At 49.5% G+C, this 15,219-nt stretch overlaps 1 protein-coding gene across 1 annotated transcript in view; it reads left to right on the forward strand.

The window, feature by feature from the left end:
* The window catches only part of CACNA1B (calcium voltage-gated channel subunit alpha1 B), a 261,991-nt gene that overhangs the window by 177,450 nt on the left and 69,322 nt on the right, over positions 1 to 15,219 (forward strand). Inside the window, exons 18-20 of the mRNA XM_017740286.1 lie at positions 260 to 366; positions 7,822 to 7,884; positions 14,792 to 15,215. Coding sequence (XP_017595775.1) covers positions 260 to 366; positions 7,822 to 7,884; positions 14,792 to 15,215 — 594 coding nt within the window. The remainder of the gene's footprint in view (positions 1 to 259; positions 367 to 7,821; positions 7,885 to 14,791; positions 15,216 to 15,219) is intronic.

Below are 15,219 nucleotides of genomic sequence, written 5' to 3' on the forward strand. Positions count from 1 at the left end.
GCTCCATCATAGTCTCTTCCCCAGTGCTGCGTGCTGAGAGGAGACCCAGGAGAGTCGAGACAGCTTTGTGAGGGGAAAAACCCTCTTGAGCAAAGCTCACCTTTCTCACCTCAGCTTGCACCAAACCTGGGGCTCCTTGCGAGAAAATCTGCCCGAAATTCAAATTCCTGTGTCCTCACAGCCCAGCAGGGACCTGGGGAGCTCTGCTTGTTGTTATTCCCTGATTTATTCCCTGATTTCTCTCCCTTTTGTGCCCCAGGACGAGGAGGAGATGGAAGAAGCCACCAACCAAAAGCTGGCCCTGCAGAAGGCCAAGGAAGTGGCCGAAGTGAGCCCCATGTCCGCGGCCAACATTTCCATAGCTGCGTAAGCACCCTTTGATTCCTTGGGAGAAAATCTGTTTTCCAGTGTCGCTGTGTGTCCGTCCAGCTGGAGCATCCCACGGGACCTGTGAGCCCTTCTGCACCACCTCTGGCACTCACAGGCCAAATACTGCAGTGCTCAGCACTTAATGAGGAGTTTAATGAAGGATTTCTTTCAGTTTGGTTCTCTTGGTAATGCCTCACCTTTGAATAATTGTATTTTAGGAGGATCTTTTTTTCTTTAAGCTGTCCCAGGATAGATTTCACCAGGTGAAGTGTTAACATCCCACTTTGGATTTTTAATGAGGAGAGGGGGGTGGGCACAGAATGAACTTATTTTTTAATGGTTTTGGGTATTCAAGTGCAAGGGCATCCTTTTAAATAGCTGAAAAATGTGCTGGAATTCTCTTTCCTTGCTGTTGGAAAGAGCTGGGTTAATAAAATCATGCCTGGGAACTGGTTTGGAGGTAGGAACATCCATGTGGAATTTTCAGATGTCTGGATGAGGACAAGCACAGGCTCTGTGATACCAAAATCCTTGGAAAGCTTTGCCTTGGGGCCCAGCTTTTCCTGGACCCTGGAGGTGCAAAGATGAGGTGGAAATAGTTGTCCTTTGTTTGAGACATCCCTGGAGATGTCTGAATGTTGGATGGACTTGGAGCACCCTGGGATGGTGGAAGGTGTCCCTGCAGAGGTCGGGATGGGATGGGATGGGATGGGATTTCAGGTCCTTCCAACCCAACCCAACCCATTCCACGATTCTGTTCTGTGCTACCCCACAAGGATTTGCTGAAAAGGTTCCTTGAACTCTTCTGGAATTTCAACAACAGCACCAAAATTCCTGCATTTTACTGGGAGCTGCTGATGTTTCCCAGACTCCTTTTACAGGGGAGATCTCCAAGCATTAAAAAAAAAAAAAAAAAAAAAAAGAAATTTCCTGCTTGATTTTATTGGAAAAAACCCGAAGTGGAGGCGGATCCCTGCTTGTTCCTTCGCTGGGAATCTCTTTTTCCTGGGAGTTTAATCCACTTTAGCAAAGACAAAAGGCCAAGTGGAGCCAGTTTGTACCATGTGAAGGGAAAGAATATTATTAATTTGAATATTTTATTCTTCTCACCATTTTATTTTGTCGTTACTGCTGTAATCAGTTCCTATTTATGCTCTGGCTGTTTGATGGTTTTAAAGACCAATTTTTTTCCTTACAATTATTTTCTGGCCAGCCTTGAAAAGAAGTCAAATGAGGATAATTGCTTTTGCTCTTTGATGAATTTCTTGGTTCTGGTGTTCTAAAATGCAAGATGATGATGGTGCTTATTTGCTTCTGTTTTAATCAAAGCATTTTGCATTTGGGGAAGATTTCTTAGAAATCAGCAGAAAAAAAACCAACCCACTTCCGTGGAGCTGAGGTTGAAATGGCTTAAAATCACCTTTTTCCAGGATTTCTCACCAGTTTTTCAAAAGCACATGGAGAGTTCTGTGACAACAATTGGAAATGAGGGTAAAATGGTGGATTTTTGCTTATTTTGCCTCAAATTGAGTCTGCCCTGCCCCGTTTGTGCAGAAGTTCCCATGAGCACAGTGGAAAGTCAATGGTTTCCACATCTCCTGACCCTGGTGCCCAACCACTGGGCTGTGATGTCTGCCAGGGCCACTCACAAAGCTCGTGGGGCTTTGCTTTGGGGAAAAAAAGCAGCATTTAGGTGCAAAGGTTGATGCCCAAAGGGGATGAGACCCTAGAGGAAAAGGCAAGGGAGGAGTTGGGTGTTTTGGGAGATGGATGGACGGGTGGCTCGTGATCCCTGCGATTTAATGAATCCGTGTCCAAGCAATTTGTTTTATAGATAAATCCCGGAATATTCTGAGTTGGGAGGGACCCACAGGGAACAAATCCAGCTCTCAAGTGAGCAACCATGCAGGGATGGAATGTCCATCCATAGGGAGCTCCAAAGGGGCTTGGCAACCCCTAAATCTTGGCTAGGGGGGTGGTTTGCAGCATTTATCCCTTGGATATCTCTCTCCAGTGCAGCAGGGCTGATGTAGGGACCTTTGGGCACCCAAATCCACCCCAGCTCTTCATTTCTCCTGCTCTTCATCCCCACGGTGCTCTGAGGGCAGAGCCATGACAATGGCAGGTCCTGGCAGATCAGAGCCACAGCTGGACATGCCAAGAGGGAAAAGTGCTGGGTGTTCTTAAAAATGGGATTTTTGGCAAATGGAAATATCACCACAAACCAAACCCCTGTACAACTGGGGTACCAAGAACTGAGAATCCAAGCCCTGTAGGACTCAGTGAGCAAGGCCCGGCAAAACTGGGACTGAGCTGCTGCAAAGGAGCTCTCTTTATATTTGTATTTTCCCCTAAGGAATATTATTTTAATTTTATAGTTTAATGTTGTTTTCCCAGCGTGTGAACATGGATTTCTCTAACAACAGCAGGCATCGATGGCACAGATCAATGTCCTGAAAACATTGGCGTTTTCCCTGCCTGCATCAGTCCAGGTGGCAGAGAATATAATGCCTTGGATTTTCTTAATCACAATGTTCCTGTTCCCAGTGTTTGGGAGGGGACAAAGCTGTCCCTGGGCTGGGCCTGGTGAAAAGTCACGTTGGTTGTGCTGTCTCAGGGGTGAGGAGCTGTTTCCATTTATTCCATTTTATTTTATTCCATTTTATTTTATTCCATTTTATTTTATTTTATTCCATTCCATTCCATTTCCATTCCAATTCCATTCCATTCCATTCTCTGTTAGTTTTGTCAGTCATGCTCCGAGCCCTGAGTGTGTCTCCCCCTAAACTTCCTTCCAGCCCTTCCCATGGTGTTGGATCCTCCACCTCTGGTGTTTTTCCCATGCCAGTACAGGGTGAACTGTGCCTGCACTGGTTCTGCTGCCCCAGCTTCCCCTCCTAACCAAGCTCCATAAAATTTGCACTTCCAGTGCCTTGGAATTGTCCCCTTGTCCCCCCCTCTCCCTTCTGAGCTCCATTTATTGTGTTGGTCCCTAAACATCATTTCCCAAGCACAAAGAACTGGTTGTTACCCCACGTTCCAGCCTGAAGAGGCACCTCCACCTTCCCACCTGGAACTGGATGCTGTGGGAGCCAGGAATTGGTTTGTGATTGATGAACCCTGGGGATCTCTTTTAGTGACAGGTTCATCACTGCCAGGCTGCGGAGGGATCATTGATCTTGCATCTGCCTCACACTCAACATCCTGCACTGATTTGGAGCTCCTGCTCCATCCAGCTCCCAGAATTTTCCTTTTTCACCTGGTGAACTCTATCCTGAAAGGGCCTTTTTTATTTAGTGGCTTCTCAGGATGAAAAGCAGGTGTGGTGCCACTGATTTGGAGCTCCTCCTCCATCCAGCTCCCAGAATTTCTCTGCTCCACCAAAGGGGTTCACCTGAGCAGATGTGTCTGACCACAGCTGGTTTTTTCACCTGATGAATTCCATCCTGAAGGATTTATTTAGTGGCTTCTTGGGATTAAAAGTGAGCCTGGTTTGTATGGTTGGTTTAGAGCTCCTGCTTCATCCAGCTCCCAGAATTTTTCTCCTCCACCAAAGGGATTCTCCTGAGCAGATTTGTCTGGCCATAATTCCTTTTTCACCTGGTGAACTCTATCCTGAAAGGATTCATTTTGTGGCTTTTCAGGATGAAAAGCGAGGGTGGTGCGTTGGTTTGGAGCTCCTGCTCCATCCAGCTCCCAGCATTTTCCTTTTTCACCTGGTGAACTCTATCCTGAAAGGGCTTTTTTTATTTAGTGGCTTCTCAGGATGAAAAGCAGGGGTGGTGCCACTGGTTTGGAGCTCCTGCTCCATCCAGTTCCCAGAATTTTTCTCCTCCACCAAAGGGATTCACCTGAGCAGATGTGTCTGACCTCAGTTGGTTCTTTCACCTGGTGAATTCTATCCTGAAGGATTTATTTAGTGGCTTCTCAGGATGAAAAGCAGGGGTGGTGCCACTGGTTTGGAGCTCCTGCTTCATCCAGTTCCCAGCATTTCTCTGCTCCACCAAAGGCATTCACCTGAGCAGATGTGTCTGTTCCTTTTTCACCTGGTGAACTCCACCCTGAAGGATTTATTTCGGATGAAAAGCGAGGGTGGTGCGTTGGTTCTGTCGCTGTTTGCAATGTTTGCCTGGAAACAGATGTGTTTGATTGGAGCCCATTGTTTCATTCTTCTTTTCTTGTGACTTTTTTTGTTTGTTTTCCGTTTAGCGTTTTCCTTGCTTTGTTGTTTCTGGAGGTGAGTTCTGGGTTTGCTCAGCCCCTCTGTGTCATTTGCCCCGCTCAGCCTCTGCACCTGAGGGACTCCACAGAGCGAGGGGTCTTTAGGGCAAACCATTGGTGCAGCTTCCTTGGCAGCCAGAACGGAGGAGGGGGGACAAGGGGACATTTCCAAGGCACTGGATGTCCAAAGCACTTTTTGGTGCCACTTCCAGAGGAAGGAAGAGCCCTCAGGCTCATCCCCGTGGGTCACACAAAGACCCCACAGCAAACACGGGGTTTTTCCCTGGTTTTGCCTGACCTGATGCCTGAATTCCCCGTGTTTGGGTTCCTCCTCTGCCTTTCCCATCCCAGCCAGGGCTGCACCAATGGCCCGTACAAAAGGGGCTCACCTGGCATCCACAGCCCAGGCATTCCCCAGCGCCCTCTCCTCACCTTTTCTTGGGAAAAGCCTTAAAACAGCAATTTTTCAGCACCCCTAAATTTGTAGGAGCCTGCCAGGTAGTCAGGCACGCTTTGAGGAACTTTTTACACTCTGTGATTTATGAGGTTTGGGGTTTTTTTTAATTCTGTGAGGTAATGGATTACAATTGTAGCCAGATCCAAGGAAATCATTTAATCCCGGGTTTGAGGGGTGAGTTTTGGGTGGGAGGAGAATGGGGGTGGTGGATGGAACGTTGTGGGCAGTGGCAGAGACAGCTCCTGGATGTGGGCACCAGACCTAAGCACAGTTTGTCCAATTGCCCACTGCTGCTTTCCAAAGTTACTTGTACTTCCCAGGACAACTTCCCAGCATCCAAAGACCTCCTTCTGTCTCCAGGACTGGTTTCTGCTGGTCCCACCTGGGGCTGTTCACAGCATTGGTGCTGTAAGTGCCGTCCCACAGGGGGAGAGCGCCTGTCAGTGCGAGCAAGGCAGAAAAGCCACGAGAGAAGCACCTCAGTCCCTTCACCCTGACTTCTCTGTCCCTTTTGTACAGGTCTGGGGATGCCGGGGAGGGAGGGGGGACCTGCTCTGTTTCTCCAGGTTCTCCATCTCGGAGGTTTTCCATGTTTTCCTTCTGTCTTGGGAATACCGTGGCTGATTTCCACGTCTCTGTTGGGCTGTGGGAACCCAACAGGACCCAGCAAGAAGCTGCCTGAACACCCAGCCCGTGACCTGTGCTGTGCTGGGGGGTGTAGATTAGCAGAGGTGTTCTTTTTCTCTTGCTGGCTGTGGTTTCTTCCCTCTCCTCCTGCCCCTGGAGTGTGTCAGTGTGTGAGGTTTTGTGATTCCTCCCGTGGGTTTTCCTCCCTGTCCTCGCTGTCGCTGTCACGGCCACTCGGCCACACCCAAAGCCACTCTCTGGGCTCTGTCCCTCATTCCTGGTAAGTAGCATCTGGTGAAAATCAACTCCTGCTGTCATTTTGCCCTGGAGAAGGAGGCTCTGTTGGCTTTGTGCTTTCACACACGGCGGTTCCAGGGAAATTGGTGGTTTCAAAAAGGCGGATCCAGCCACGGGAGCAGAGCGGTGACCCCGGAGTGCTGCAGGACTTGTGTGACAAGGACAGAGCGTGGCCTCCGTCCTGCTCTGCGCCACACGAGGCAGGGATGCACACAAAGGTTCATCCCAGCCTCCCACTGAGGGGTGTTCATCAGCTTTCAACAATTAAACCCAAAATCTCCACACGTACTGGGGGCTCGGTGCTGACTTCCAGGTAAATCAGGGCCAGCCCCGTGGGTTCTCCTCCATCCCAAGTTTCCCACCTGTTTTGCCAAAGGAATTTCTTGGTTATGCCTGAGGAATTCATGCAGTCAGGGCCTTGTTGTCTGCAGGTTTTTTGCTGCCAAGGAGTAAAAAAGGTCCCCAGCTTGAGCAGCCTGAAAACAATCATTTTCTTGGCCAGCAGGCAGGACCTGCCACCCCCACTCTGCTCCTGCTCCTATTTCATTTGGCACCAGACAAATACAGAAATCCTGAGGTTTAGGTAAAATCCTTCACCTGGCTGCTCAGCAGATTATTTGCTTCAAGCAAAACTTTTACGATGCCTTCCATAATTTCTCTAATATTCATTCCAGGTTTCTGACGCTCTGGATTTTGCCCTGTATGCATTACCTGAGCCAACACTTCTGTTTAGAACAATCCATTAATTTTAATAAATGTATATTTAAAACTCTACTTCTGTGATACCCAAAGAACATTGGATTTTAACTGGGCTTTCTGGTTTGCTAGAATTGATTGTTAACAGATCTAAATGCTCATGAAAGCAGGAGGAAAAATGCTGCAACTGAAAAAGCAAATCAGGAAGTGAAGGGATTTTATTTTCAGTCTGGGGGAGGGTCCTTGGACTGCTGTAGATTGATAAAAATGATCATTTAGAACTAGGGAAAAATTAATGCCTCAAGCCAAGATCTTTTAGGATACTTAGAATCCTGGTTTTCTGTGGATTCCCTGCCTTTTCTGTGTGATTCAGTGATTTCCATGTTTAGAACCCCCCCGTAAATGGTGTGGAGGAGATGGAGGAGAATCTACAAAATTTTTTGAGCTGCAAGAAGCTCCTTTAACCCTGGGCCCTGCCCCACTGAAGCTGCAGCAGAGCTGGGGTTTTGAGGCCCAGTGACCCGTTTTGGGGCAGTCTGAGCCAGGCACATCCCACTCCCTGTCCGAGGAGAGAGGTAGGTGCCTCTGAAGAGCCGCTCTGAGGCAGGGACTGAGGAGCAGCTGCCTTGCACCAGCTGCTGGAGCTCAGGTGGATTTTTGGAGCCCAAGGTCCTCTCTCCAGCTTCCTCCTGGTGCCAAGAGCAGGAATTAGCATCCTGCTCCACGTGGAGACGATGATTTGCAGCACAATCCCCACGTGGCTCCACTCCCAGAGGTGACCTCCTGCAGGACCTTGGCGGTGTGAGTACCAGGGAGGCGAGGAGCCCTGAGACCATCGTGTGCCTTTCAGTTCCCCTTTTCATTTTGGCCCCCTTTTGGTTCCATTTTGGACTCTTTGGTTGTGTCCCCGTTCTCCAGAGGGTGGTGTGTCCGTGGCTTCCACGATCCTGGAGCTTGCCTGGTCTCCTCCCCGTCTGCATCCGACAGGACACGGCCTGTATGAGTCTCCTCCCGATGTCTTCTATGGTTTCTCTGCTCGTTTGGTTTGGTTGTTTTTTGGTTTTTTTTTTTTTGTTTGTTTGTTTGTTTTTTGTTTGCTTTTTCCTTTCTCACTTTTTGTTTTCTTTGTTTGTTTTGTTTTTTTGCATGTGCAGTTTTGTAAAGCAAACTCGAGGTACTGTATCTCGCAGCTCGTCAGTCTCCAGCGTAAATTCACCGTGAGTTGCTCTCTGTTACGATATTCACTGAATGGATTTCTCATTTAGAGCTCGATAAACCTTCCCCTTCTCCTGGTGCCTTCGCTCTCCCTGTGGTTTGGTTATTTATTTTTCCCCCCAAAAATCATTCCCATCATTGTGGAAAGCCTCCAGACCAACATCCAGGGAAAGGACTGGAAGGTGTCGTTGTCATTTGATGCTTGTGATTTGTGAGCAACTCTGTTGTGTTCCATACATTGACTGTGACTTCCCCCCCCCCGCCCTCCTTCCTTCATTTTTCTCCCTTATTTCCTTTCCATCATTCCTCCTGAACTGTTTTCCTCTCTCCTCCTGTCTCCCCTCGTTTGATGGTTTGTCCTGTTCTCACCTGTGTTTATTTCTGTTCTCTGTGTTTATTCTGTGCCGGGCTGCTGGCTTTGATGTTCCACCAGTGTTTGCACTCCGGGTTCAGTGGGAGATCCAGGAGAGCCCTCTTGGAGGGAAAACTGGAGGAGGACTTCAAAAGGATTCTGGGAACAGGGTCCAAGTGAGACTAAATTGGAAAACTCTTGAAAAGCTGGTTGTCTTTGCTCTCTGCCCTGCTCGAGCTGGAGCTTAAAGTGACAGATTTTGTCAGAATGAGGCACTTGGCAACTCCTCTGGAGCTGGAGTTGAGCAAACACAGTGGAAAACTTCCTCTCCTTCCATGTGCTTCCCACCAATCCAATCCTGCTGGCTGTGCTGTGAGTCAGGGTGTGCTTTGACACCGAGGCAGGTTGGTAAAAACATCATCACTGCTGCTGACTAACCCCAAAAACTCCTCATCAGCTCCTCTCCCACCCACGTGAGCATCCTTTGGGTTATCCTTTAACTCTGTGACCTTGTCTTTCTTCTTTAATGCTCTTGGAGACTCAAGTAAGTGCAATTCCAACCTGGGGGTTTGTCCCGGCCCCACAGCAGGGACCAAGGTACTGTGAAGGTTTTCCAGCAGGTTTTCCTTCCTGATATTTCCCTGGCTGTTTTGGGCTCCTTGTGCACTGGTGGATCTTAGACAAGTTGGGATTTAAAATACGTTGATGCTTTATATGAGTTTAACTTCCATGACCAAGGTTGAGCTGTTGTGACTGCCAGAGTAGGTGTGCCCTGTCTGTGCCCAGGTCTGAGGGCTCACAGGGAATACTGGGGAATAAATCAGATTAAGGCATCTTTTGGATTGGTTCTTCCAATGTATTTCCTGGCTGCTGGGAGTTTTGACAGGCAGAGAGGGCTCAGCTGCACTTTGGGTGCCTCCCACCCTGACAGGAGGGAGAGGATGGGAGAGAGGGAGGTGCTAGGAGCTGCCTTCTCCCCAAAACTCCAATTTCCCCCAGCAGAAGTTACCCCAAACTGCTCCCAAGCACTGTTTTCCCAATTAGGAACAAAGCCTTGAAAGAATACAGAATTTTTCCTCTTTTCCAAATATCTAGAGGTGTATTTGGAAGAGGGGAAAAAGAGTTGCCTTTTATAAAAGGACGAAACCAAGCTGCAGGCACCAAAACCCTTTTGGAAGGAGGATCTGGCCACATTTTGAGGCATTTTTCATTGAGTTTTGTTGTTAGCTCCCCACCAGAACAGAGACCCTGGAGTTCAACTTCTGTTTCTATCTAATATTGGGAGAAATATTATGAAAGAATAAGTTTTGTCTCTGTGAAGCTGCAATATCAAAATGATCAAATGTATAAATGTAGAAAAATAGATTAATTCATAAATCAATATATTAAATTTCATATAATGATATAGAAAATGAGTGCGATTTATTATCTATAAATTGTAATTTCTAAAACCAAAATCAAATTCATGAATAATTTTGGAGGGAGTCAGGAATAATTTTGGAGGGTAATTATCTCAAACCAAGATAATTCTTCCCCTCAGAGACAGTAACACTTTAAAAAGTGTTTTCACCTTGGTTCTGGTGTCTGTAATGCCCCAGCTCCCAGGGAATGCTGGGAGCGTCTCCCAAGGGATCTCAGGAAGGAGATGGAGCTCAGAAGGATAAAAAAGATGCTGAAGCATCCAAGCAACAACTCCAGGGTGACTGGCAAAGCACATTTATTTAAACACCAGTGCTGAGTTCAGCTGAGAGAAAATGGTTTTATCCAATCCCAGAGAGATAAGATAGCCAACCAACCCCAAAGTGAAATGTTCCATTGTGTTTTCCAAGTGGACAATGGAAACGTGGGGAGTTCACGAGCTCTGAGTTCATGAACGGAAAATAGGATTTGAGTGGAAAGGTTTTGTTGCATTTTAACAACAAATCCCCTTTGATCTGAAACACAGAATTTCACACCCACCGTGTAACACGTGGTTATTTTGAACACGGGATTCTTGTCTTTCCATAGGCAGCTTCCATTCATTATTTACTGGAGCAAAATTTTAAGGATTTCCATGAAGTGAAGCAGTGATTTCAGAGGTTATGGGAACGAAATCTTGAGTCATTAAGGAGCACCCTAAGATTAGAATCTGACTAAAAATATGCTTCCCTTTCCTCAACAAACCACGCAGTGCTTGCATTTTTAATTGATGCCATTATTAGTCATTGGTTCATTAATATGGATTTTATTTGATTCTCCGGGAACTGCGAGGTTTTCTTTCTAGCCACAGGCAGGACTTGTTTGGTGGTGTGTTAATCCAAGGAAAACCAGTGGAGCTGGTACCAGCAGTGGTATCTCCAACATTTCCAGCCTGGAGGATCTGAGAATGGAGCAGAGGCTTCAGAGAATTCCAAATATTCCAGAAAATAGGGCTGGGGAGTACAGCAATGAATTACCAGCAGTGTTTGTAGGATGTCTGCAGTCAGGAGTGATTTACAGGGCAATTTTCTTAATGGCTTTGGGGGGATTTTAAGGAGCCAGCAGTGAGCAGGGTTCAGATAAGGAGTTGGCTTTATGGTTTTTTTTTAATGTGGAGTAAATATTTCTTATCACAAAGGCTCTTTTTGATCAGTTTTTTATCAATTTAGACAAGTCCTGCCCTGCTCGTGCTGTAGCTGGGCTGTGCCTGCCCCGATTTGTACAGAATTCACTGCCCCAAATGAGGGGAGGAGCAGAGGAATTCATTTTTGCCCCGCTGATGTATTCCCGTCTCCTCTGAAGTCCCTCCTGTTGCTGCATCTCCTCCCAGGCCGGCAGCTGGACTGGAGCCCTGCTTTGTTTTAAGAGGTGCCAAGAACCAGCTCCCAAACTGTCCTCATGGCCAGAGACCACCAGGAGAGGAGGAGCTGTCCCAAATCCCCGAGCTCAGTGGCTGTGGGGACTCGGAGAGAGCTGGAGCCGGATTAATCCCGGTGGACAAGCAGACACCACTTCCCCTCCCGTTGCTGCTGCTCTGGCTCTGGAATTCCCAGCTCTGTCCCCACAGGGCCCATCCTGCTCGGGTGCTTTACCCCATTCCCACAGCAGCCTCTGTGCCCTGGCTCTGGCTCCTGACTGGTGTCTGGATGCCGGGATTTGGGATGCTCCTCACTGCTCTGGAGATGGAATCGAGCTCGCAAGCGCCGCGTTTTCCAGGCTGGGTTTTTACCGCGCTTCGTAAATATCCTGATTTGTCTTTTTTGTCTTTTTCTTTTGGAGTGTTTTCCCTGTGGGAAGAGCAATGGCTGTGCAGGCATTGCTGCTGCAGCTCCTGCTCTGGGGTTGTTGGTGCCCAGAGCCAGCGGGTGTCTTTGTGCCGGAGTTTTTGGCACTGGCCTTCGTGCCTTGTGTCAGCGTTAAGGGTGCAGCTCGTTTCCAGGTGCTGGGAAATTCGAGGCTGGAATGTCAGTGCCTTTTTTTTCCACAGCAGAACAGGCAGAGCTGATGTGTGCAGTGCCTGGTTCCTGCAGGTTCTCAGGGGTGCAGTTCCCTGGCAGCACCTCTCACTTAGCCCTGAGTGATGGGCAGTGCAAACACCTCAGAGGTCGTTTAAAAGCTGATTTATGTTCTTGGTGTAACTAAAACATGAATGACAAACCCCTCCTGAGGTGACACAGCTTGTGTCAGAGCCGGGCTGAGGATCAGCCCTGCATCCCCACCTTCCTCCTCCCCACATCCAGCCTGATTTAGGGGATTTTCTTTCCATCATGGATGGGCTCAGCACAGGCAGAGGGGCAGGCTGTGTCCTTGGGAGCTGCCTGATGATTTCCTGGGTGTGTCACTTTGGGGAGTCACTGCAGGGACACCAGGGCTTCGTGTCCCAGCCCTGCTGGTTCCTGTCCCATGGCAGTGGAGCACAGGATGGAGCAGGGGGTGGTTGTGCTCCTCCCTCTGCTCTTGGGTTGTAGATGAACTGAAGGTTTCAGCACAAAGGCACTTCCCCAATTAATCTTAAAGGCTGATTATCACTTCAGTGCTGCCCAAAGCACAGGGCAGAGGCCATTCCCCACCTCAGGACTTTCATTATGGAGTGAGGAATATTCCCTAAGAACAGAGGTGTTGGTGGCAGCATTCAGGGAGCTCAGCCAGGCCCAGAAAATCCCAAAGCTTTCCCTGAGCCTGGGTTTGAAGAGATTTGTAGCCCAGATGGGTTTAGCAGAGCTAAAATGTGGAGCAGGGTGGAGCAGGGCACCCAGCCATCCCAGAGGAAGTGCAGAATATCCCAGGATGCCCATCCTGGGCAGCTCCATCCCTGCTGGCTCTGGAGGGCTGTGCAGAGCTTTTCCTGTGGCTTCCCACGGGGAATCCTTGGTCAGGGCAGCAGGGCTGGGCAGGGGGAGGCTCTGCACATTCCTCATTCCTTCTCAAACCAGGGAAAGCTCCTGCTGAGTGAGAATATTTAATTTTTCATCATTTTGAACCAAAGAAAGTGGCAAGTGCCCACGGTAATGGGGCTTTTCATCCTTGTGCCAGCTTGGAGGGAGCTCTCCCTCAGGAGCAGCCTGTCCTCCCTTGGATGTGGGATTTGTGGTGAGCAGGGCTCTAAGCCGTGTCCCCAGGAGCTTCTGGTATTATTTACATTTAAAACCATGATTTTTGTCATTTGTTCCCCTGCCAGGCTGCAAATGGGGGACTCGGCTGCTGGGAAACGAGTCCAGAACTTGGCAACAGGGTGTAGATATTTAATTTTGGTGATCAGCTCTGATTTGAGGATTCAGTGAGGTTCCTTCACATCTGCCTGGCTGCTCTCATGAGGGTTTTCAGTGAGTTTTTGCCTCCTTAGCAGCACCAGGCAGCAGCAGCAGCTTCGGTAAAGAAGCAATTCCCCAGAGCCCAGTGACACAAAACCCTTCTGACAGCTCTCACTGTGCCACACGAGTGTGGCTGGATGTCACCTCCCCAGGGCCTGTGCACGGTGACAGAGCCAGACAGTCCCAGTCAGCACCAGAACACGCAAAAGGTGCTTTTTTCCACTGCCAAGGGAGCCCAGAAAATGCGTAAGGAAGTTGTGTTTGCCTCCCATGTGGGCTCTGCTCACTCTGGCTGCAAAGCTCAGGCTGCGCTGTGGGGAATGGAGATGTCAGAGCAGGCTGGGGGGAGGAAAATGCCTTTCCTGGTTTTGCTAGGAAAAGTTTTATTAAGGAAAAAAATGGGTGCTGAGCCTTCACGAGGTTAAATCCAGGATTTCACCCTGGCAGCCAGTGAAAAGCAGAATTTGACTTGAAATTTTTGGAAGAAAAGGAAAAGTCTTCCCTTCACACCCTGGTTGGGTTTGTGGTCACTTTGAATACGGTGGTGAGAACCCAAGTGCTGTGCTGAAAAATGAAACTCAGGGAATGCCAGAGAAGGTGTCCTCGTCATAAAGGGTGACAGAGATGAACAGGTGACTCCAGGGATAAAGGTGTTCCCATCTCAGCTTCATCTTGGGATACAGGGATGGGGAAGGGTCTGGAATGGCCACACAAAGAGGGACTGAGGGCACTGGGATTGTTCAGCTGGAGCAGACTGAGGGCAGAGCTCCCTGGGGGCTGCAGCTCCTCCCGAGGGGCAGCTCCGATCTCTGCTCCTGGGCCAGGGACAGCACCCAGGGAGCGGCTGGAGCTGGGCCAGGGCAGGCTCAGGCTGAGAGCAGGGAAAGGTTCTTCCCCCAGAGGGTGCTGGGCACTGCCCAGGCTCCCCAGGGAATGGGCACGGCCCCGAGGCTGCCAGAGCTCCAGGAGCGTTTGGACAGCGCTGCCAGGGATGCCCAGGGTGGGGCTGTTGGGGGGGCTGGGCAGGTCAGGGGTTGGACTGGACGATCCCTGTGGTTCCCTTCCAGCTCAGGATATTTTATGGATCCATGTGTGACTCTCCTCTCTCTGGGCTCTTTTCCTGGTGCACAGGACACTTTTCCTCTCTTACCTGTACTTTTCCATTCTCCAGTGATGTGTGGGCTGCTGGTCCATGCTCACCTGGAAGGATGCCGTGGGTTTAGAACAGTTCTAGACCTGTTCCATGAGCCAAGAGGGCAGCACAGCTGGAAGACAACCCCTGGGGCTGGCTGGAAGGGGAAGGGGCTGGTGGCAGGCTCGGATCCTCAGGTTTCATTTTCCCTGCTCCTCCTGCTGATCTAACTTCTCTTGCTCACCGCTCATTTCCTCATCCAGATGTTTCCAGGTTGGGAGAAAAGTGCTGCTAATTTTGGGAAGCTTTGTGGGCTGTTCCAAAGCTCTGGCTGGGGTGTGTGATTTCTGCGTGCTGACGTTTTAATCCTTCAGACTATTCCCGAGGCTTCCACATTTCCGAAACGCAGAATAACTCCTTTCCAGAGGGCTGATCTCATAGTGTGTGGGCAAACTAACACGGATGATCCCGCTGGCTTTCCCTGCTCGTGTTCTCTCTCCATCCCTGTTACACCTTTGGTTCAACCCTCTAATTCCCTACCTCGGCTGAAAATTCCCTGTTTTTCTGGGTTTTTTTTTTTTTTTTTTTTTTTAGTTGGTATTTAGGGAAAGGGCGCGAATTCGAGTGCTGACTTCTCCCGTTTCTCCTGCCCTTAGCAAGCAGCAGAATTCCTCCAAATCCAAGTCGGTTTGGGAGCAGAGGACGAGCCAGATCCGGATGCACAACTTCCGAGCCAGCTGCGAGGCCCTGTACAACGAGCTGGACCCCGAGGAGCGGGTGCGCTACGCCACCACCCTGCACATCCGGCCCGACATGAAAACCCACCTGGACCGGCCGCTGGTCGTGGAGCCCCGCAGCGAAGGCAGGAACAACATCACCAAGCTGAGCCCCGTGGATGTCCAGGAGGTGGTGGAGCACCCCAAAGTCACCTCAGCTGACGGGGCAGAAGCACCACGGAAGCACCACCGGCATCGGGATAAGGAGAAGCTGGGAGAGCAGGAGAAGGGCGACGTGACCAAGGATGAGGGCGGCGAAACCAGCGTGGGCAACAAGGAGGAGCGGCACAGGCAGCCCCGGAGCCGCA

The sequence above is a fragment of the Corvus brachyrhynchos genome, unplaced genomic scaffold, assembly GCF_000691975.1.
Source record: "Corvus brachyrhynchos isolate BGI_N302 unplaced genomic scaffold, ASM69197v1 scaffold305, whole genome shotgun sequence".
NCBI lineage: Eukaryota > Metazoa > Chordata > Aves > Passeriformes > Corvidae > Corvus > Corvus brachyrhynchos.